The sequence below is a fragment of the Cavia porcellus genome, unplaced genomic scaffold, assembly GCF_034190915.1.
Source record: "Cavia porcellus strain 051 isolate PalLab524CR breed Dunkin Hartley unplaced genomic scaffold, mCavPor4.1 scaffold_33, whole genome shotgun sequence".
In the NCBI taxonomy this organism is placed as follows: domain Eukaryota; kingdom Metazoa; phylum Chordata; class Mammalia; order Rodentia; family Caviidae; genus Cavia; species Cavia porcellus.
In genome coordinates this window covers 36,460,415-36,486,684 of record NW_026947516.1, presented here as the reverse complement: position 1 = coordinate 36,486,684, position 26,270 = coordinate 36,460,415, and the positions used below count along the sequence as shown (strand labels likewise).

The 26,270-nt window shown below is 30.2% G+C and overlaps 1 protein-coding gene across 15 annotated transcripts in view; it reads left to right on the top strand.

The window, feature by feature from the left end:
• Dmd (dystrophin) overlaps nucleotides 1–26,270 on the top strand; it is a 2,110,831-nt gene that overhangs the window by 267,656 nt on the left and 1,816,905 nt on the right. For all 15 annotated transcript variants that reach the window (XM_063242792.1, XM_063242803.1, XM_063242804.1 and 12 more), the window contains exon 2: nucleotides 18,956–19,017. In XM_063242792.1, coding sequence (XP_063098862.1) covers nucleotides 18,956–19,017 — 62 coding nt within the window. The remainder of the gene's footprint in view (nucleotides 1–18,955; nucleotides 19,018–26,270) is intronic.

The window sequence follows — 26,270 nt, the reverse complement described above, 5'->3', positions numbered from 1 at the left end:
TTTTGCATGAAATTCACATATATTACCTAGAAATATTCCATGGACAGCAATTTCAAGAGAGAACGATTTATTATGTTTCCTTGTTATGGTTGTGCCAAAAATATAATGTTTAAAAGTATAGAACGTGTTGGCTAATTAGGAGAAAGGAGATTGCAGAAAGGACAAATGGATGAAGCAAAGAGTGTTGTTCTATTGATATCTCATTCTGAAAAACAGACTTCTAGCTGAATTCCACTTTTAAAGTTGATATGTGGAGGAAGAGTTTGAGAATCTGTAACTCATTAAAATAAATTAGAATGCTCATGATCTTCTGAAAGATGGAGTGACTTTTTTTTTTTTTTTTGTCTTTTTCATTTTTATCGGTTTCGGGGATCAAACTCACGACCGCCTGCTTACAAGGCAGGTGCTTATGCTGCTGAGCTAAATCTCCAGCCCCGTGACTATTTTTTTAAATGTTACTTTTCAACTTCTTGAGACAGGGTCTCACTATGTAGTTCAGGCTGGCCTTGAACTCACCATGTACCTCAGGGTAGTTTTGAATTTGTGATAATCCTGCTACCACAGCTCCCTAAGTAATGGGACCGTTACACACAACCAATCCCTTCTTTAATTTTTTTTAAACAAAAATATATGTAACCATACAAAGACTGTGTATTTTAGTTACTTTTATCAATCTTGAGACAAAATACCTGATACTTGCAGTTAAAGCAGGGAAGGTTTATTTGGCTTATAGTCTGTAGAGGTTTCAGTTCACAGGTGGATGGCTCCAAGGCAGGGTGGCATGGAAAAAGGGCATCACAGAGGAGAAACAATTTACAGCAGATAGAAAGCAGAAGGCAGAAAGTCAGCAAGCAGTGAAGAAACAAAGCATCGATAGACCGCAGAAGCCCTCTTTCTTTCCCTTGCTTTCTGTCCAGGCTACAATCCCTTAAAATGGGTAGCAATAATAACCAGAGTGGGCCTTCCCATTATATACACCCAGAACTATACCAAACCAATCAGTGGACTAATTTAGTAATCACACACCCTTAATCCCAGAATCATAGGATCTAGATGCAGTCACCTCTGAAAAAGCCCCATGGATGACTACATGAGGTTTTAGGGTGACATGTAGGCACAAGCCATAACACTATGAATTTTTTCTAGACTGGATATATAACACAAAATAGTTTTAAGAAAGCTAAAATAAATACTTAGTTTAGTGATTTATTTTATAACTGAAAGAAAAGAATAAATTTCCTGATATAAAACTTTTTTCTCTCCAAATTCACATGTCCATAACCACATACCTTAAAATTAAATTCATTCAAATACATTCATACAAAACTTTGAACACAAACAGGCAGCTGGTTTGAAACATACATCCCAATGTTCAAGTGTGAGACAAAGTGAAAAGGGTCCATGGCCAGTGTAGTATCTACCAATGCTGAACTCCAGACCACGCAAATTCTATCAAACACAAAGAAACAAAATGTTAAGAGAAAATGAAAGTGAAGATTGATTTGGTTACTTTCTATCTGAGTTCATACTAATGACAATTATTTTCATTTCTACTAGTTGAAAGTGAACTTTAGCATTCTATGCATTCATGATGCATATGGCAGTGTTGGAGGTTCACACTGGTAGAAAGTGATGAACTATCTGTAACCTAAATTTACCCTAAGAAACAAAGTCGCAATTTCATGCATAAATTTGTATTTGTGATCTGTAACAAAATATAGGAATATTGAAATATGACATTTCAAGCATGTTCCATGTATGTTCAAATAGAGGATAAAAAGGGAAATTTATAGATTTTTTGAACAATGGAATGATTAAACAAACACTAAGATATATTCATATTTTGACATTTAACAATGTGTGACATTTTGCATTTAAAACTTTTGTCTGGCAAAGTTACATGGAAACAATATCCATATATATATATATATTTATTTCTATACAATATATGTTGTCTTTTGTCAGATATGTAATTTTGTAAATTTAATAATGTTATTTACATATTTGCTTTATTTATAATGTTAAATCAAACTGGTTTTTGTAATTACTGGTTTATATTAATCAAGCACATTGAAAGGAAATCATGCCCTTTCTTGTGTTATACTAATTACCTTTTCAATTTATGAATAGTTGCATTGTCTTGTGTTTTATATTCACATATATCTTACTGAAATAATTATTCAGTTTTATTCTTTACTATAGTCTCCATCACAGACACAATCAGTATTATTTATATTTCTGCGAGAAACTAACAAGGCTTGTAAGTTTTTCAGTGCTAATGAATTTTCTCATTAAGTCTGAGTCTCATGAAACTAAACAGAAGGTTCTGGTTGGATTCCTTGGTCACCCCTATCTGTGTTTGTGAATTGTTATAATTGGCATGAATTGAAAGTTCTTATTATTACTGATAGTAACACAGAGACAATTCTAATTTGGGTTTAAAAGGCCCTATACAGACAAGAATAACTGAGCAAATCAAAACAGCTTTGTGCATTTATGGCAGATAAATACTAATTAAGTGCTGGAAATGACATCTTTTTTTTTTCAGTGTAGTCTCAGGTTCAAAGATTGCCAGTCCTCTGAGACTGCAGATAGAACATCTTTATACAGTGACTGAAAGTAACTCCTCATCTGAGTGTGAGATTGAAAATTTGTATGAAATAAATAGATTCTGTTATTAAGCAGTATACTCTATTACTTGGCTGTTACATTAATTAGAACAGTTGATTTCAAGTTATATATAACACGGTTGAACTAGCTTTATCAAGAGTGGGAGTTATTTTAAAAATTAAATGTAATTTAAATATTACAATATTGCTCAAAAAATGAAAACAAACTGCAGTTGTGCCTCAGGAAAATAGTAGAAATAGGTAATTCAAACCTTTCAAAGTTCTGTGTCATATTTGTTATGCATCTTTTATTGTTCATTATGAATTGGTTTCTCCTGTTCATGAAAAGCAGTATTGACTATTGCTTACATTTCTTTAATCTTACGTTTAACATGTGAAGTATTTCCAGAGAGACAAACTAAACTCCAAAACACAAGTCTAAATATTTCGAATATATGTAAATACATATACACATGCATTCATGTATAAATAGGTAGATATACACATAAAAACATATCTGATTTGCATTTTTATGTTATACATTTAATATAGGCTAGCGTTAGGCATTACAGACCTTTTTATTTATTGCTGGTGTAATGTGATTTTGTATAGGAGTTTTGAAAAGTGATTTGAAAATATGTACCAAAAATTATAGAAGTGATTACTCAAATAGATCCATTAACTGAGTTTTTGAAAAGTTGTCCTAAGACAGTACATCCAAATTTGAGATGTTTTGTCTCTATAAATTACAAGATATCAATTGCAATATTATTTTGATACCAAGAATTTTAAATGTATTCTAATGTTGCCACAAAAAGAAAAATGGTAGTTTTCTTGGATCCAAATAAAATGATCCATTTTCTTATTTAAATTGCATTTTAATAGCATGGAAAATCCCAGTTATTATTTTAAATGAATAAAGCAGAACATTCAATTATTTATGTGATGTATTTACAGTTTAAACAAGGGAAATTGCAAAAGAATTATAACAAAACCTGAATCATTGTTTTTTTTTTAAATATTCATCTGTCCTTTAATTTTAAAGCTGGAAAATATGCATTTAGTTAATATATTAATTCACCTTCAGCTTTTTGTTAAACCTTATGCTCTGCAATGTGTGCTCCTTTAATGCTATTCTAAATCATATCATGTTCAATACTTTGATTCCTCGGCTATATTATTTAAATGATTCAAAACCTTTGCTCTTTATCTTAAATTCTTATTTTCTAATCAATAAATAGTTGTTTAAACTTAGTGTTTAACATATATCTTTCTCTTTTCTTTTTATCTCTCTTTGAATGTTACTTTCACAATCAATACTCTGCTTTTAGCAGTTATTGGTTATTTTTACTGATGTCTGCTGAGAGTTTATTTTCAATTGCTTTTGTACTGTACATTGAAGTTACTAGTTTCCAAGCTGTGATTTCTCTATGCCTATGAAAAGGAAGTGATTTGTTTCTTGAATGGTATGGCAGTGTTCTATATTCTGGTAGAATGATCAGTTCCATATTTCAATGATCCCATCATGACATGGGCTGCTTTAGCTGAATAAATGTTTGCATTAAATATATATGACTGACTAAGATATAAAATGTCTGAGTAAGTTAAATCTTGCTGAATTTCAATTACTGTAGGATGTCACACAATAAAAGATGTGTTTTGCTCAGAGAAAACTTTAAAACAAACTTCATAGCAAGAAACTATATATATATGAAACATAATGAAGCAGCATACAAACCTAATGTTACAAGCACTCAATAATTGATGGGTGAAGAATAATATCTAATGAGGAATATTATCTAATGAGAGGTGGAGAAAGTCTACTATTTCTTAGGCTGGTTACACAGCTCTGGCTTTCTTTGACATAACTGAAAACATCACAAGTACACTTGTTTTGAAACCTGGTTACTGTTCATAAATCCATAAAAGGAATAACATATTAGTGACAGAGACAAAAACCAGAGTATCTCTTTAAAAACATTGAAAAGAGACCACAGTGAGGAAAAGATATACATTGTCCTAGTACTATTAATGCTTCTCTTTTTGAAAGCTATAAAACTGGGATCAGTAATATCCTTATGATCAAGAATAACATATTTTTCAACCAACATTTTCAAACTCCGAAGCCCTTGTAGAATATGTTGAAGATTTCTGACTTTTTGCACACTCATAAAATCTTGCTTACAGTTTTTAGAAGTTTACTCTGTAATATAAAAAATACACATCCCATAAATATCAAAATAAGGATAATATCATTAATTACTTGTTTTTGGCTAGACATTTTCTATGAAATTTAAAAACAATGTTTCATTTAATCCTATAAGTGACACATGAGATAGCTGTTACAGACATATTTTACAGATGAAGAAAGTTTAGAAGTGAGATGTCACATAAATAGGTCAAAAATTCTGCTGTTAAGTAGAAAGACTGGACTTTGATCCTGAACTGAAGAAATACATAGAGATTATCTTGTGCAAACTCTTTTTTTATTCCATTGGAAGAAACTGAGTTACATGTAATTAAATGATTGGCTGAAGTCCATATTGTTAGTGTTAGACCCAGGGTTTAATTGGGAACATTTATCCAAAACTTGAAAGAAAACTGATTAAATATTTTTGTTATTATTGTACAGATAAGAAAAGAGAATTACACAATAATTATGTGGCAGAACTGTAATTCAATCCAGGTAGACCTGTTCACAGCAAAAACCTTCGGACTATTGTAATTCAGTAAGACAGACCTTCAAAATGTGTTTAGTAGAAATTAAACACCTAGTCCTAAAATGTTAGTAGAAACTAAACACATAGTCCATTTTAGGAGAAATTCTAATGTCAAAAATTGTGGAGATTTTACTGGAATAATGGGCAAAGTAAAAACGATGAGAAAAGAAGGAAAGAATAGAAACAGAGCTTTTATAAGTAGGAAAGGGAACAGAGGTTGAAGGGTGGGTTAGGGGAATGGGAAAAAAAGAATCAAGATATATCATGTAGAGAAACAAATCCCTATGATGAATGTGATCATTATATATACCTAAAATGTACCAATAAACTTAATTAAAATTATATTAATGTTTTCTAATGAAAAAGTAACATTTCCAGTGTGCTACAATTCATAAAACTATACAAATCAGAATATAAACTTTTATATACACACATAAATATTATATATAGATAAATATGCACTATATATAATATATGCTTATATGTATAGAACATATATGCATGTATAGAACATGTATAGAACATGTATGCATACGCAAACACACATTGGCCATAGATGAAAACAATTTTGACTTAGTCTTTTGTAATTACCGAAATTTAGAACTTATAATATATAAAAGTACTACAATTCCCTTAAATGTTGAAACACTCCAGGGTTTGTTTTGATGACATAAATATCTAGATTTTCATTGCAATTTCTAAATCATCTGTAATTCTAGGTTGTATTTTTCTTTACCAATTCAACTTAAATACAGCTAAGTACAAGCATTGTGTTTGGGAGCATTTTATTTGGCAGTGCAAGGATTCATATATATTAGAAAATGGGAGTTTAAAAATTTCTTAATTTGCATAACAACTCGAATTCCTATCTATTTCAATTATTAATTAAAATATAGATCATTCATTGGCATTTTACATCGAGAGAAATATTCTCAGTGTAATTCACAGATGTTAGAAAGGGAATACTATTTATCCAATAGCATAATAAACTTGAAATAGAACTCTTTCATTAAGAATCTTGGAAGAGTCTGTCATTAACCACTTGTCATCTGTATTAGCAACTCAAGCTGAATAAAAATTGATTCTGTGAATCCAAACTTGCTTTGCTCTGCCACTTGGATCATCATCTGTTAGCTTTGGCACCTGATTAACTTGCAGAAGTCTCTCCTTTGATTAGCTCCCTGGACATCTTTCATCTTCTCAGCAAAATATTTCTGCATGCATACTAAAGGGCTAAGTCTAATATTACTTTACTGACTACAGAATTTCCCATTTCTGCTGAAAAAAGTTTGGCTTTCCTGTATTTAGATTTTTGTGGCCTGATCTTTTATAACCACCGGTTTAAGACTTTCGTATTTGGCAAAGAGGAAATGAACAATTACTAGTAAAGTTTATATTTGTTTTAATTGCTTTATCTTTTCTGTATTTGTATAAAGTGTAAGTGATTAGTCTTGGTACTAACTATTGGTATTACACTAACCCACTGAATTTCCATAGAACTTATTCTCAAATTATTTTTGATTGATACCTGTTTATTCTAATACTTGGCAATGTATGAGAAAACCATGCTTGCTTTAATGTTTAAACTATGAGTGGTACAGTAAACAGACCAAGATAGGAAAGATAATATATTCTGAGTGGAAGACTTTGAAAGTTTTATAATTTTTTGTTTAAAAGCCCTGCATCAGTATATTTTCAATTCACACAATGACATAGGATCCTCTCATTAAGCTACATGCAGCCCATAATTACTGATTTTTTTCTATAAAGTGTATTTACTGTTTACTCCACATATTAGTAAACTTTATATAGAAAAATGGTCTGTGAAATTTAAATTGCAATGACATACAAATGTAGCATTTCTTTTGTACTAATACATCTGTTTCAACCCTTTCACTAGATTCTGATCAACTCCATGTCTTTTATTTTGGGAATAAGAGTTCTGGAAGCATGATCTTCTGCCAAGAGAATAAACACCCAGAGGTGTAAAACACTTCTCAATTCTTAGTCCCTAGTTAAGAATTGACATACAGTGGATTATTAACAAATGATGTAATTTATTAACTTGTGCACAAAATTTTAGTGCAATTAACTATACAGTTAACACTCCCTTATTCATTAAAAATTATTTAGTTATTTTTATGGTTTTTTTAATTAAGGGGAAAAATTTAAAAAAATAGCAGGATATATAACGGTAACTTTTTTTGATTTCCTATTAACTTGTTTTGAAGTCCTGTAATACTCCCACGATCTTGTTTTGACTGATTAGACTCTGTTCCATTCTGTATGATAGTATCAACTTTGAGGGTATAGGCAACTACTTTGAAGGCAATAAGATTCACTAAGATGCCCATTCTGGTTTGACTATTGTCTCCTTTGGAAGTCCTGTAATGTTTACAATGCTTAAGTTTTATTGGTCTTGTTCTCTACTGTTTTGTTCAACTTTATAATACCTAATGAGATACACAATTCTTTTTAAGGAAACAAGAGACATTATGGCAACCATTGTTGATAACCTTGTACTCTGTTTTTACATCATGTGCTATGTCTATCCTTGGTTTTGACTGACAGTTTTGTTTTGCCATATTTGACTTTATTCTCCCCCCCCCCAAAAAAAGTAATAAGAACTAAGAAGTAATAAAACCCAAAATGTGTAAATTTTGTTGTAAAAAAGAGAGGGAAAAAAAGAGCTCTAAAGGATACAACAGCAAGTGTGTTTAGGGGTGTTAAATAGCTGACCATATTAATGTTTTTGGTTGGATCATTGAACACAACTGTTTGCAGTCTCACTGTTTGAATGTCCACTTTGTATGCTTTGATACTGTGACTTGAGCAACTATCTCTAAGATGATAATATGTAATCTATTAACTGGTGATTTCTTACTGTTTTTTTTTTTGTAGTTCTGTATTACTTGTACCCTTAAACCGCTTTGTTTTGTTTTGTTTTTTCTCTTTTTCCTTTTAAATAAAATTAAAAAACCTATATAGTTAATAATCATAATCTATAGTAACCTTTATTTCATACTAATTCTTAGCTCAGTACTACACTTTGGCCAGGCCTGTAATCCTAGCTACTAGAGAATCTGAGGCTGGAGTATATCTAGCTAGAGTCCAGACTGGAAAACTTAGTTGCATCCTATTTCAATAAGTTATAAAGGGCTTCAAATATCACCCAGTAGTGGCTAGAATACACAAGGCTCTGGGTTCAATTATACCTACTTCCATCCGCAAAAACTACACTTAATGTCTTACAGGATACTGAGGCAAGAAAAATATGATTGTTGCTGTGATACTACTATGATTATAGTAGTATAGTTATATTACTATACTACTATTTCAATACTCATAATCACACTACTATTCCACTTTTCAGAATGAAGCCTGAATTGTGGTGTGGTTCGAGAATTTGTATAAGATTATATAACTTGTATATGACCCTTTATCTGTATAGTATACCATTTTCCAAAGATTGCTCCATAGAAAAAGTTGCGCAAATATATCTTATGATTTTTATATCCTTATTAATATACCAAAGAAGTACCTCATATTATTATCTATTTCTAAAATATCTCACTAGCAAGATATTTAAAAAATGACTATTGTGCATTTTAAGCTGATTATTCTATTTTATTCACGAATATTTGCGATGCGATTCATTAAAATAAATCAATGTACATTATAGAATACTGTATTTTAATTTTTTTGTGGAAAATTTAAATATTTTAAAAGTAAACCTCAATGGGATGAGAAGTGATAATAGGCATCTAGTTAACAGTATACAAGCGTTTAATTTTACCTCAAAATCGCATAGAAAACCTTGACCTCATTTTCATGAATTCTGCCTTAATAAATCCATGATTATTTAAAAAATAAATGATACTTCTCATGAAATAGTACCACAGTATAGATCAAGTTTATATATTATTAATAGTAACCTTTTTGGGGCTGGGGATTTAGCTCAGCAGTATAAGCGCCTTCCTTGCAAGTGTGCGGTCGTGAGTTCCATCCCTGGTACAGAAAAAGACCAAAAAAAAAAAGAAAAGTAACATTTTTACCCTACCAATTTTATACCCACATACCCATGTTGAAACAAGAAGAGATATTTAAATATTGTACCATAATAATACTCATTATTGTCATTATTAATATCTCTCAATCAATACTTTAATTCATACTTATTAATACCAAAAATATTTTATCAGTTAATAACACAACTAACACCTAGTATTTTTGTGTGTGAGGCAATTTCTATAAAAGTCCATGACAAGGTGTGACATATCTGGATGGAAATATTTCCTCTCTACTTTCTTTAGTTCAGATTTTCCAGTACTAAGTCAAATAATTAGTGTCTCATGTTCAGTTTTTAAAATTATGTATCATTGCTGTTATTCCCATGATAGAGATGGAAGCAATGAGACCCAGAGAAATTAAGTAACTAGCTCAATGATAGAGCGTAGTGAGAGATATAGTTGAGATTTGAAGCAAACTTTTTGAAATTAATGCTTTTAACTGGTGGCCCACATTAGACCTGAGGCATGAAACTTTAAAGGAACAAGAACGTGGTTTTATTATGTACCAATTGGCATTCTATTTTTCTGATCCAGGCCACCAAGCACCTTTTTGTATATTCTTAGTTTCGTATATCTTTGCCATTCTAATATACAGTATTTCTATTTTATTGATGTCGTTTCCTATTTCATGGCAACTTCTATAATACATATAAAATATTACTATCATTCTTGTACTGTTTTCTATATAAATGGAATTTCTCTTTTTATGAATATGAAATTTTTAATTATATAAAGTCCTGCCCAACTTCGCTTTGTTGAGATAGCATACATTTTGTGTTTACAAGGTAGAAAATGTGAGGAAACTTTTTTCCAGTTTGAACTGATATATTTTTCCAAATTATTTTCCTGGGACTTCAACTCTCTACAATAAAATGCAGTTGACCTACATGAGAAAGAAGCAGCATTTGTAGCAGAGGCAAAGAGCAGACAGGTTATCCATAGCATTTTACATTGGCTTAGGTGCCACAACAGTCATGAAAGATGGAATAAGGCACAATTTTATCATATTTCAGAATGTGATTCATACAGAGAAATCAAGGTAGAGTCTTTGCAATAAATATTCTCTATTTCACTGTTTCATTCCTTATAGGAATGAAGATAGAACTATTTCATTTCCAATGCTGGACTATGAGGGGAGACACCAAATAGTAGCTTCGTATGTAAAGTATACTTGATGAATTTTTAAAGAAAGAATAGATAATTAAGGCAATTTTATAATTAACAGCAGCTTGAACAGTGTGGTAAAGTAGAAGTAAAAAATATTGGCTTAGAACTTGGTATATCTATCACTTGATTATGTTTTTGATTAATCACTTGGTTCATTCAACAAAGCCTTGCTAGTAACATACCTACTTGAGTACACCGTGTTGAATCCCAGCAGATACAAAACTGTTATAGTCCATTCATTTAAGTATGGTCATATTTAAGGTTTGATGGATGAAATTTCTGATGCATAACTGGAAATATGGGGTATATGTACATGTATACTTAAAATACTCATGTACACATATACAATTAAAGTATTTCTATATGTAGAACACATACAAAATATGCATTATACAAATGATAAATTATGTGTATGTATCAGAAAAATTGATTCAGAAATCCTACTGGGGAGAAAATATGATTGTGAAAATCCTCACATTTGAATTCTGTCTTAAGAGTGAAAATTCTCAAATGTCATTCAATGGACTGCATGAATAAAAGAGCAAAGCCAGAAAATATGTGGCTTATTTATGAAAGAATTTTCTTTGTGTGGTTAGAGTGGAACTTGAAGGTACATAAAGTTAAAGCATATGTTGAACTTCCAATAGTCTTGATGAATAATAAGTTTAGAAAATTATGTTCCAGTCAAATTATGACCGCTTTACATGACATTCTAAATAACCTGTATCAGTTTGGAAATTTCTCAGATTAGTATAGTGACTCAAGTGTTACTTCTATGGTTACTATTTGGATAGTGATATCATTAATTGATAGGGGAAGAAGAATAAGTGAATTTATTGGGAAGAATGATAGTATTGTTAATACGCTGCTATTCATTTAGGTAGTTAGTATCTACATTTGGCTATGCAATATTAAAAACTATAATTTGCTCCAGAAGAAAAATATCATTTATGTGTCATCAATATCATTATATAGAGGTGGCGTTTGGGAGTCACTTCGCTTAGGACACAAAGTAGACAAAGAAAAGAAACAATGAAAAAACGATAGGACCCTGGGGACCTTCTAGTGCTGGTTATTGGAAGAGATTAGGATGAAGTCTTTGTGTTATCAGGAGACTCAGGAGACACGAATATGTGGGAAGATCAGAAAGTTTGTGCACTCTTCATAATGTCATTCACTATAGGAGTTTTGGTAAATGATGTGCCTACTGGCTTGTGTCCTCAAAATCTTTATTTTTAATTCAAATTTTTCTCTTGTGCTTCAAGCTGCCATATCGTATCCAACTATATATAGCCTACTATATATAATCTTTCTCAACTCAAAATACCTAAAACACGGTCTTCCTCAATGCTTGCCAACTCTTCATTACCCACACAAAGCCAGATCCAGTCCTTCATGAAATCTCTATGCTCTATTCTGGGTACTATTATTGATTGCCACTTTCACAACTGCCTTATCTCCACACCTAATGAGTAACTAGATCTTATGAACGATGCCTACTAAATACCTCACATCCTTCAAATTCAATGGTTAGGCTCAATGTGGTCCTTAGAGGAAAATGAGATTCAGTTCTGATCTAGTTTATTTTGTAACCAGAATCTTGGAAAGAATTGAGTTCATGAACCGAGGGACCACTCTACTTTTCTTCAGTCCCACTTCAACTTACTAGCACAGGCCATTGTCACTTCTCACCTAGCCCTGAGTATTAGCAAACCTGTTGTTCCGCTTTTTTCCAGTTTTACCTTTCCCCAAATATTCTTTTTATTGTGAAACTGATTTCTAAATCTCAAACCTAATATTTCCTTTCCTGTACTTAAAATTTTGCCTGCTTTGTAACTTCCCAGTCTAAATTGAGAGACAGCATTTATTGGCTAACAATTATTTCACCTTATTTCTAGTCATCTCTACTCCTGTTACATTTTTTCCACTTTACTCCTGTGAAGGGATATTCCCTTTCTCTCTGTTTTGTAACTACTATACCTGCTTTTTACATATGGAGTCATCTTTTCTGTGACTGCTTTTCTATCTAGCTAGCTAGATACGAGCTGGCTAGCATGTATTTATTTACTGCAATGTTGGGAATGCAACATGGGTTCTTTTTTATTTTAAAGAGAAAAGCACAGAAAAGAAAAACAAAAAGCAAAAGAGACAAACAAACAACAAGGACTACAAACCCAAATCGACAACAGTATGGGCTTTCAACACAAGATGGCAGGAATTCGACAATGGTTGTAATATTACCCACAGTTTTCAAGAGTTGCTTAGATTATCAGATATGCACATGCAAAATTGATCTAATCATATGAATAGTAACTGTTCTTTTCCAAGAAGTAACAGAATGAGTAGTATAATCATCTTCCCTGTCTTATGTATGTATACACAAATCTATATCTTGTATCTCTTTGCTTTGTTTTTTTTTTTTTCTCTTTTCAACTATCCCAGTTATCAAGAGAGGATCTTACATGCTTGCAGTAGGCAAGCACTCTTACCACTGAGCTACATTCCCTCTCTACTCTTAACAAACTTTCAGAAGTCAGTAGAAGATGCTTTTTTACAAGAATATTGACTCTTTAAAGTTAGTTTTGTTAATATATGCTTATGATATGTTCTTGATTTTTTAACCAAAGAACTCATCAGTGTATCTATATATCTATATCAATATTTTCATTAATTTTTATTCTCACTAGGTTACAAGAACAAAAGTTATGTTTGTACCATTGAGAGTACATATCATTATATAATTTTTCCTTGACTTAATAAAACTTAAAGTTGAAACGTATATTAATTTCCTATTGCTACTCTAAAACTTATCAATCTAATAGATTAAACTGTACATATTTATTATTGATTAGTTCTGTGGGTCACAAATTCAAACATGAGCTCACAGGGCTAAAATCAAGGTGCCTAGAGAACTATTCCTTTGGGAGGATCTAAAGGAGAATCCATTTGTTTGTCTTATCTATTTTCTAGAGACTTCCCACATGCTTGGCTCATGGCCTTCTTCCTGCATTCAAACACACCATCCTGAGTCGCTTCCCTTTCATGCTGCTATCTTTGAATCTTAAGGCTTTAAGGATATTGTGTTAACATTGAACCCATCTGTATAATTCAAAGTAATTTATCAAACAAGTTAGCTTATTAGCAAATATAATGTGCCTGTAACCACTAATCTTTGTCCGACAACATAATTTATTTTAAAATGTCAAGAAGGAATGTGCCTAAGTTTGGGGACATTATTTTGTTTACCACAGGTTAGTAGAGTTTATACCTGCAGAACAGAGAAATAAGAAGAGGAAATGAAATGTAAATCTGGTATCATTGCCTTAAACATCTTTATTGTGCATAACTCTGTAACACATTCTGTACTAAGTACTGTGAATAGTTTTTATCCATACCATCACTATCTTAGAAATGAGAACAGATATAGGTAATGTCACTAAGAACAAATTTGTAGGATGAGGATCAGTGAAACCGGCCTTGCCCTGATTGCAGAGTGAATGAGAAATGAGGAGACCTCTTTGACACTAACAGTTTTTCTGGGTTTTTTTGTGCAGAAATTTAATTATTTTAGTCCTCATTATAAACTGACCATTAATGTCACCTTAGGGTCTAGAAATCTAAAATTCTATGACCAAATGCTATTACTCAGATTTAATGGAAAGCATTTTTCATACTATTTTCTATCCTAACCTCCTCCACTATACATTGCCATTTTATAGCATTAATAGCATGGTAAATTCATTTTCTAAAGATGTCCTGAGTTTAGAGCCTTCTTTCATAATGGTCCAAGGTATCACATTACTTTATCTAATGTTGGCCATTAATCTTCCATATTTCTCATTTCCCTTTTTTCTCATTTTTTGGTAGACATAGAGAATAGACTGAACCTAAAAGCTCTCATTACTTCATTGTCCTCTTTTTAAAAGGAAATAAGCCTATATCATTTTGTATTTTTTACTGTATTTATGTCACTGGAAATTTTAATATAACTTTCTATAGCTAAACTTTTATTTTCTGTGTCACACATGAGATGAGGTTCTTCAGTTAGCATATTAACTCATACAAATAGCATTTAAATGTTTTTATCACAGATAATTATTAATTTTTCTGTGTACTAAACATAATCCGTGGTGCTTACAAAACTGGTTTGCCGGTTTTCACATGTTTTCACTTTTACTGTGTTACATGAAAGCTGACAAAGGGAAGGGATCATATTTTGGAGACCTCCTAGCACCCTGCTAGCAGCAATTTTTGCGACTGTTTCCCAAAGTCACTCTCTTGCTCATGCTCTAAAAAGCCATAAAATGGAATTGGATGTAAAAAAAGAGCATACACTTTTGATGTCTTAGTGGTGGTTTTGCCCTAACTTTCTGCTTAGCAAAATTTATCTTTTTATTTTCCTCAACATTTTTTCTTCCTTATTTTCACTTATCTTTCTAGACACAAACCAGCCACAAAATTCTTTCAAATATTTTAATTCCCATGTAGGTGCATATCATTCTCTGTATGTTCTTAAAGTACTATATATATATATATATATATATATATATATATATATATAAAATCCTTCTCATAAAAATAATTTATGTTTATCTATGATATGTCTGTTTCCTACTGATTTGTAAAGTTTGCAAAAGCCCGAATTTTGTTTATTTTCTTGGAGTTAATACAGTGGCTAACACATAGTAAGCATTCTGTAAGTAATTGTTCAATAAATACCTGCATCAACAATTCCATTATATTCTAACAATAACACCATAACTTCAAAATTAATTAATGTCTTTATTTCATAGATAATGAGGCTAAATCCTGGTGATTTATAGACCACAATTCTAATAATTACCACACTGGGACTGAGAGCCAGTGCTCTTGATAGAATATTCTCTCATTTTAGTTGATAACATTTTTTTCTGAAGAATCTTGCTCTTGTGAATTAGGAATATCAAAACTTAATATAGTCCACATATAAACCCCTGAGTATTTCAGAAATATAAAGATTAATAACAGGGTGAATGAACAATGCATTAATCTTGGAAAATATAAAGAGATAGATACATTGAATAAAAAGTAACTATTAAAATGAGTTGATTAATTATGGGAAGAAGCATAAATTTTGTCATGGAGGAAAAATAATTTTATTCTCTCCATAGAGAGAATAAAATAATAATAAATTTTTCTATGCAAAATTTTATTCTCTGGTATGGCTCTCATGTTAATATATGCTCATACATATTTTATTAGTAAAAGAAAATAATTTATAAACATCCCTATCAAAAATGAAAAGTAATAAGTGTTACTTGAAATGACAGAAGCAAAATGTAGATAATCACTTCCTAATGAAACCTATTTCACATTTTTGTTTTGTTTCCAATTTTGTATTAATATGTTTTACTGTATACTGTGTGTCTGTAATAATATCTGTATTGCACTAGCATAAGTAATCTCTATAATGGTTTATATATGTATATTGAATTTAGATTTACTGTAGATTCACAACTAATCACGGTGAAAATGATCAACATTTGAGTGATATGCGGAAAACAACAGGAATTTGAAGATTCAGAACTATAAAAATATATAACTTTCTCATATAAAATATGAAAGGAAACTTAAAATACATATAATATGTTGGGAAAATATCTTTGTTCATTAAGGATAATTACTTTATTTTTTATAGTGTCTCTTGGATTTCATGGTAATAGGAATCTTCCACAGAGAGTTCTAACAGCGCCTTGTTTCTGTATGCAAATTTTCCTCTTTAGACATTTCTTTGTAGAAAGAAAAGTATTATTATATTTTCAGATAATCTGATGGATTCCATGACTTGAAGTGTTTAAAATTATCAATGTACTACTTCATTCTAATTAATTTCAAGACATGTGGTGATCAATAGATGATTAGCAGAGGATGAAAGCTAGTATTGTGACAGAAGTAGAAACATGCAGAGTTAATAAATACATGTAATGCTGTACTTCATTATTAATCAGAGCAATTTATATTAAAGCAAATATTAAATATCATGTCTAAGAAAGCAGCAATCACTTATAGTAAAATACCAGCGAAACTTTTTCAATAGTGTATTTGCCATTATGATTATAATGCAGACAGAAAAAAATGCATATGCTCATTGGAAATACAATTGGACATTACTTAGCAAAATCCAAGAAAATGAGTGTAGAATGTGCTTACCAGAAACTGGGAGAGAAAAAGGAAGGAAGAGAAAAATTTGTCAAAAGTATAGTAAATTATAGTAGGAAAATTGAGTAAATTTGGGGACAAGGTTACTTAATTTTGCGAATATATGTATACATCACTAAAAAATAGATGTTTAGGTCAGCTTTTGATGTGTATTTCACACATCAAAAGTAGAAATTCCATTTGATCAAGCTCTTCGTTTTGCATCTGTGTTCCTGAAATGGTTAAGTGGATACGGCTATTTATAGCAGCAACACTCATAAAAGCTGTAGCTTGAAATGGCCTATAGGTATATTGGCAGATCAGTGGGCGAAGGAAATGTGATGTTTGTACCCTATGAAATACTATTATGTCATAAAGACGCTTAAATTTGACTTGTTTATAGGAAAATGGAAGTATCTTGAGAGCATACTGTTAAGTGAAATAAGTCAGATATGCAATCTTAAATGTTTTACATTTTCTTTTAGAAGAGTAACTCAAACTATAAATAAAGAGCCTAATAAAAGAAGGATAAATGGAAACAGGAAGATAGATATTTTTACAAAAATATCTTGCCAATAGGTGGAGGGAAGAGGGAGAAAGGAGAGGAGATAAAATAAATTATGTTATGAACATGTACCAATACTCGGGGACGAATGTAATCGTTATATACCACAACCATGTACTGACAAAAATATGACTTTTAAAAAAAGACATGAGGTATTTTTTTTAAAATCAGGCTTTTCATAGTAAACCAATGACTAAAGTTTGACTATTTGTAATGTTCTGTTCTTTTATCATTATTTTGTTAAAATAACATTGAACTTAAGGCGATAAAAAGACTCAAAAGAAGGTAGATAAGGCTTTAAAATAGTTATGACCTATATTTATTTATTCATATTTTTCAACTAAGGAAAAATTTTCACATTATATGTAAGAATTGTTGTATATTATGAGAATAATGCTGATATTGACCATATTCAAAATAGTCTGTGGTAAAAGAACAGTGTATTTTGTGACATTCACTAGAAATTTCTTCTATAAGAAAGTAGTTTAAAATGTTATTCATCTTCTGCTATTATATTGGTTAAAAGATATAAGTATTAATACTGAAATTCAAAGATAAGCAGATGCTAAGAGTGTACACATATCTTTCTTATGGAAAGTGATTCTTCAGTGTATGTAATCCATTTGAAAAGTTAAGTGAGAATAAGTAGGGTTAATGTTCAGAGTTTTCTAGTAATAATTCTTTTGAGTCAAGTCAATAAAATGTGACAATCATCAAATGTTAAATATCTCCTGACATATTCATTTATTGAATATTACCTAATACCACGTTTGTAGGAGTTAAAAGATAGGCTTTGGCTATGAAAACGCTTTGAATAAATCAAGATTGATAATTTTTATGTCCATTTTACTTAATATTAATTTCTGCCTTAAGGAAATAATTTTTAGAAGCATGAATTCCATGAAGCTATTTCTTAATATTTTTTACCCTAATCCTTAGCATAAGCCCTGAGGGTTTTTTCCTTTGAGTATTTATATATAAGCCATGAAGAGTATCATTTGCATTTTTATTTGAAATTTTTAGACTTTTAGATGAAAAGAGGTACTAGAAATTTGGGACTTATTGAACTGTCCCTGCCTTAATGCATTTACATATTTATCAAATATATTTTTTGAACTCTTAATTTGTACAGAAAAAAACTATACTAAGTTCTGGGATACAAAGATAGCTAAGCCATGCTTCTGATCGTCAGGGAGCCTCTTCCATAAGGGAATCAGGCCCATTCTAGAGCATATAGGTGTAGCAACAGAGGGAAAAATCATTTCTATATTTATCTATGGTTGAGGAGAAGACAGTAGCATATGATAAGACTGACAAACATATTTTTACCCCCAAAATGACAGCTAATAGTTTATGTTTTGAGAGTAGTTAATTATTTTATTGTTATAAATATTTAGATGAGACTATTTTTCTAGGAGGTATTTCTGTAATATTTGACTTACTATGAACTTGAGCACATAAATTATCTTTCAGTAGTAATTTTAGTTTCAATGTCCAATACCAACATCATTCATGTTTAATTTTATTTATGAATAAGTTTAATATTTAACATAAGTGACACTAATATATAATAATTTAAAATTTATTTTGATTGTGAGATAGATTTAAAATTACTTTCTTTTGATCGCTTTTTATCTTACATTGTAGATGAAAGAGAAGATGTTCAAAAGAAAACATTCACAAAATGGATAAATGCACAATTTTCTAAGGTAAAAGTATCTTATCCCTTGGCTTTTAAGATGTACTGTAAGTTGTGAAAATTAAAAAATTAATTATGTACTTGTGAATTTAAAAGTTCATGTTGCTTTCCTCATAGTGTCATTTTTGTTTTACTTCTGCAGAGCTATGAATATTATGTAGAATTTTAATTAAGAAATAAGTAGCAGTATATATTTTAAAGACAGATTAATTTTTAAAACATTTACCTTTGGCCCTTCTCAATAATGTGAATTTCTGTAATGACATATGTCATAAGAAGATTATAATATTGTCAATAGGTACTCTGTTTTACATATGAGAAGAAGATATGAGATTATATTATTGTGAAAATTATCACATCTTATACCTGTTGATCTTTACAAAGTTAAGAAAACTCAATGTAATTATTTAGATCAATTTGGTCCTTATAACTTGGAGCATCTATAAAATAACTTAAAATGAAAATTATGCTCCTTTTCTGCAAATATCAGTCCATATGATTCACAATATTTATTTATGTCTTGACTGACTATCCCTAAGACAGCTTCCAACACTTGCACATGAACACAAGCTAAAATATTTTACCTGGATAACTTTGTAATAAAAAGAGGTTAGTTAATGTTTTAAAGTCAGAAAATTTTGAATTTCCTTTTAATAGTACTAGATTTGAGGAAATAAATATTGCATAAGTCATTTTTCTACAATTTCAGTTAAATATGTATGCATGAATACTACCTAATTGATAAATCAAATCTTGATATTGGGGCTATTATGATAATACTTTATGGTTATTTACAACCAAGGCTTTGGAAGTATCAAAATTGTGATAATGGACATTTTACAAGTCATTGTGAGGATTTGAAAAGTAATTTGAAGTGACAATTCCTAGCACAATTCCTGATACTCTTAATATATGCATCATCTCTCTCCATGTTTCTGTTTTATTTTGTAAAATCTTAGATGGTAATTGACCCAAAACAATTCACTAACAAATATAATCACAAAAGTGTTCCCTTTGCTGTTACAAATGCTTTTAGACTATCACCCATGTTTTGAGGTATTAGCAGAACTTTCCCAGGTACTTTAGCATACTGACAAGAGGTACAGGTCACTGTATTTTAACTAATATTTAGTTTTATAAGTCCTTACTGAATTAGTAATTATTAAATTTCTATTTATAAAAGTTTTTAAATAATCATAAATTAGAATATATATATATATATATATATATATATATATATATATATATATATATATTTTTTGTCCTTTTCCTTTTTATTGGTACCAGGGACCGAACTCATGACTTCCTGCTTGCAAGGCAGGTGCTTATGCCGCTGAGCTAAATCCCCAGCCCATAGAACATATATTTTTAAAGTTTAGAAATTGTTCAATGAAATGAGGTAGAGGTAAATATAAATTTAACAAAATAATAAAATAATAAATGAAAACTGATCTCAAATATTAAAGATAGGAATTCATAATTCTCAGAATATTTCCAAAGCATACGTTAATTATATATATATATATATATATATATATATATATATATGGATATCATTAAATTCATGTTAGTTTTGGAATTTTGATAAGACATTAGATACATATGCTTTCAATCAAAAATACAGATGAATTATAATTATAAAGATATGATCAAATGTTAAATATAACACTACTCCAAATCTTTGAGGTAAAACAATGTGTTATTTTCATAAGGTAAGTAAACATGATAAATACAAACACTGTATTCTTATTTTTACAAATCTAAATAGAGCTTTACTCTCTACAAATTGATATGCTCAGGAATCATTAGTCACTTCAGACATACTAATATGCAAACCAAGAGTGATATCCTGTGTTTTATGATTATGTTATTGAGACTGCCCTTGAATAAGTGATATGTTATTCCCCACCTTACAAATGTTCATATGTTTCAAGCTGTCAAATAATTATTTAGATGAGCATATTAACTGCTTTTTCACAAATATTTTCATTTTGTTATTAAACTCCATTTATTTATTTATGTCATAAATGTTTTCCCTATCTGCATTTCCATGGGATATGAAGAGACTCTATTTTCATATGCAAAATTTCCATTACCATTATATCTTAAGTATTATATATATATATATATATATATAAATACATTTTAGTAAAACAGGAAAAACAAACTTATTGAAGGTAAAATTTATATGTGAATATGTATATTAACTTTTAATTTTGGGCATCTTAAATTACCTTTTCCTATTATGTTATGTTTTTTCTGCCCTTGAGGTAAGGTACTACATTATTTTTATATTTGAAGCTAAAATGAGTTAAGAGAAAACTGATTGCCTAGGTTTCAGGCACTTGATGATATAAAATTTAAATGTAATTGTGAGAGAGATCTTTTGACACTTCTATTGCATCACTAGCTGGCTTTGAATAGAACTCTAAATGTATTGTACACACAGAATTAAAGTTGAATATCTTCACATTGTAGACTATACATGGCCAATGGGGAGATATTGGCTAACTGTTGTAGAACTGAGTGAGCTGGGTGAATGTCCTGAGCAAGCAGTACTCTGGTTTAGAAGGAATCTGGAAACAGTTATGAGAGTCTGAGATGTGAGCTCATTGAAGAAAATATGTGTTTTAGTAATGAAGTCAATGCTCATTACTAGTGCATTAAATGAATATATATATATATATATATATACATATATACATATACATACATACATATACTTGGTTAGTTGTACAGACAGTTAACTATAAACTAAGTTTAGAAAAAGAAGAAAAGCTCTTAATAGAAATCACAATGACATGTTCTTGTACCTGACCATAAGCAATAGGCCACCTTGTTAAAAAGTGGATTTTTCCTTTTAAGGGTTAGAGATGTCTGTGAAAATGCATTCAAATTCTGAAGCACATTCTGTTAACATGTATCATAACTAAATCCACCTACTGACAGATAAAAAGAATATGTAGATTTTTAAAAGAGAGAAAAAGCAATGAGAAATTATGATTTGACTGTATATTAGATACATACAAACACGGGTAACAATAAAGATGAATATCAGTTTAAAAGTTTATCTTTGAGGTATACACATTTCATAATATACTTAAATTATTGAGTGATAGTGAAGATGTTCTATATTTTGTAAAGATGTAAAATGATCTTTAAGAAAATAAATGTGATTAAATAGATCCTATCACTTTGATGTCATTTAAAATTAAATGTGTCTTTGCAGTAAACCCAATGAATTTTCACTTTCTCAGCACCATTTAAAAATAAGCCCGCCCTCATTTTTAAAATAAGTCTTCTATTAACCTTTGATTCCAACATTTTCTACTAGAATGTGATTTATCACATCCACTCTATAAAGATAAGCAAAAAATATTTATCTCCCCATCAACATAAAGCCATTTCTAAATAAGATTAATTCAAGGTAAATATTCATCCCATGTAATTTACAGATATGCTAAAATCCTAAATAAAGTTTGAGTGTTTATTTATAATAAATATAATTTACAGTATAAAATACTTGTTCATTGACTCAAGCTTATGAAAAGAAAGTACAGTTTTAAAATCATGACTAAAAATTATTTTTATTGCTTCAACACATAGGACAACACTAAAAAACGGGATGCATCTCCTCAGAATGACAGTACCGTGAGATAGAATTCATTGACATTTTTCTCAATAGTTCTTCATACTTTTTTCCTAGTTCTATGTTAACTTATGTTAACTTCCTAGTTAACATAAGTCAAGTTAACATCAAAATTATGTCAGTACACCAGACTTCTTCACATCATTCTATACCTTGAGAGAAAACATTATATGCATATTTTAATTTAGTTTTGAAAGAATGACAAAATGACATTCAAATTTCCTGAATTTTATTTTTCTCGTATATCCTTATTTAATTGTAATTAATGGTATACTTAAAGGTCATTATAAATGTTAAAGTATAAACACAAAGTATTTGCAATGTTTTCATTCTGGAACACAGGTTCTGAATTAAAAGAATTTTAACCATTATCCAATTTATCACTTTAATCCCTTTTTCTTCTTTACTTCTACTGTTTTCCTTGCCATCATCTGGTCTTCTTGAAAACATGATATTTAAATATTAGCAATTGGGTTTTAACTTCATAATTTTATGATGCTATTAAAACAAGCATGAATTTAAATCTCACATCATAATGTGAAATGAATCATCTCTCTCTTTTTTTGTAAGCTAAGTAACTGTCTTCCTGTAGAATCTGGTACCCCCAACAATCTCATAGTTGAGAAAGTTACCCTTGGTAATGATTAGTATTATTCCTGCTTCCATTCTCAAGCACTAGATAGTATTTGAAATACTACAAGAAAATGTCCTAGTTGTCAGTCCATTCTGCTATCATGCTTAAAATGACCCAGGGAATATATCTTCATAAAGAGCATCTGCCATATCTTGCTTGCTAGTTGTGGAAACCTCTCTATTCAGTGTCTCCAAAGCCATCACAGCACATATTTCATATATAATCTCTGCAAAAGAGTAGGGATTAAATTCCTTGCCTTTTTCAAAACCCATTAAAACTCATTTTAGTTTACCTGATCCTACATCACTCTGTTAAAGCTCCTGTATGTCCTTTTGTTGTTATATAATTCGAACTTCCCTAGTAACAAATATTCAAAAATTGAAATGTTTTACAATAAGAAACATGTTGATTGCTAGAATAATGATCATTATATAAGAGATTTTTGAGCATTTTAGATTTTAGATGTTTACATTAGCAATGTTCAACCAGTAAAAGTCTATGCCAAAATTTGAGTAAATACAAAACTATAAACACCTCTGTTCCTAAGCATTTAGGAGAGAGGATACTCACCCTGTATGAACCTAGATATCCGAAATAAAATTTTAAATGAGTATATTATATATTTAGTGAATTTTAAATTTTCATTTTATAGAAGAATTATACTGACACCCAAAGCCAGAACTTTAGTAAAAGAAAAATGCAATCTGTATGTACTTTCCTTTATATAAGTTAGTTTCCAATTTATATATAGTCAGGTGTGGGATTAAACAAAATTAAGACAGCAGAGCTGGTGTGTTATGGAAGGTTTATCTTGCACATTAACTGAGTGCTACACGCCTGGCTTCCTGTTCCTTTTAACTACTCTACTACTCTACCCAATGAAAGGCACTAAATTATGTTATTTGGAAGGTGATGAGCAGCCTGTATAAATTTTAGTTAATACTGTATTTGAATTTGAACCAGTTGTTTTGAAGATATGAATATTGTTTGATAAAACAAGAATGCATCATTTTAGAAAATTTTGCACCTATATACCTATTAATAATGGTATCAAGAATTATATTTTGATAGTTAAATTTTATAATTAACCAAAAAGATATTTAAAATAAGTATCATTTTGATAAGTATCATTTGAGTTTGGTGGCTTGCTTAAAATGAATGGAAGAGATGCATCTGGAACCTAAGAACCTGATTCTAAAACCCATTTCTATATATCTTATTTGTGGAATAATTATTTCACCTATCAGATGTTATAGTTTTGTAGGACACATCACAAATTTGTAATCCCTGAGAAGTGAGAAGTTTGGAGGGCTTTGCAAACAAGACATACTGAATGCTTGTGAAAATAAATGCTTTAATCCATCATTAATGTTCAGTAACCTCAAGATGTAAACATTATATAGGAGCCTTTTAGTTGGTTATTTATGAATGATTTCAAATAGATTAAACATTAATATTTTACATGCTTAATTTTTATGAGTACAGTTACATAGCTTTCCATATAGCAAGATAGAGCATTTTCATTCATGAATATTGCTTTCTAGGATTAATCATGAAATATTCTTTGAGAAATAGTTTGAATATTTATTTAAAATAAATCTACGAGAAATACAAAATACTCCTTTAACAGGTAAGTAGACTCCCTAACATATTTACATGGTGTTAAAATGACTTGTAGAATGAGGTTTCTGCATTTGGAATCAAGATAATTGTGTTCAGTGGTTTAATCCACTGAGAACTATTCTCCTGAATGTTTCCCTGAATCTAATCTTGGAAAAATACCCAAGCAACAGAGGATTCAATCAGTTATTGAAACAAAATTGGATTCAGATAGTTCTATTTTAAATGAAAGACAAATTATGTGTTTTTAAGGCAGATATTTCTTAGAAATATTTTGTTCTTTACCAACACAGTGTTTACTGAAATCTTAATATCTCTAGCTAATTTTAGAAGGAACACGTTTTACTCTGTATGTTATTTTCTGAATTGTCTTAAGAGAAAATTGAAACTGTTGATTGCTATACCTATATGTTAAGCAGTGATTTCAGTGACACGCATATTTAGTTTGCAAATGTAAATATTTATCAGTTAACATGATTGTTGGTAGCAAAAACATTTTGTATACCTGCTATGCAAATGTATTATTCATCTGATTTACTGTGTCTTATGGTCCCTATACAACTGTTTAGTTAAACAGCACATATTCAGTTTAGTGACTTATTTTTATTTTGTAAAGAATATTCAGCACTCTGGTAGCATCTCATCTGTGATACATTGGTGCTGACATAAACTTTCAACATTTAGTAATGCAGTGTATATTGAGTGGCAACTATGTGCCAAGAATAATTTTCATAAATTGATAAAGGCACACTACAAGATGTTTTTTTTTCTTCTGAGAGGGATGATTATCTGAAGCAAAAAAATAATTATATATAGAAACAAGTAAAATAAATGATGAACTTTTATATAAGAGAGATACTGTGGAAATATACACAAAGTAAGGGCTAATTGGTTAGACAGGTGGACAGCTTTTTGCAAGAAGATGACATTTAATTTGCCATTGTCTATACAGAGACAGTTTCACAAAAGACCAAAACAGCAGAAATTGCCTGTAGAAATGTTGTATGATTAAAGTAATTTGACTTGTCAGGTGGGCAGTGACCAAGCACATCTGTAGGAAAGAAAAACAAGAGATTGTGGAAATGAACATAGTATCTTTCCTGAGTAATTCTATTGTTGAGGGGCTTGGTGGGCCAACAATGAGATACTGGTTTAAACATTCATTATTCAACTTCTGCTTGAAAACTGAAATTAAACAGCAAGGAAAGTAATGGAGAAATGAGTCTGTCTTACTACTACAAAACCATCATGAAAATTTTGGTCTGAAGCTTTCAATTTACATTTAGGAAGTAGACATATAAATGTAACATGGAAAAGCAAGTGAGTTGTATTTTTAGAGATAAGTTTGATACAGAGACAC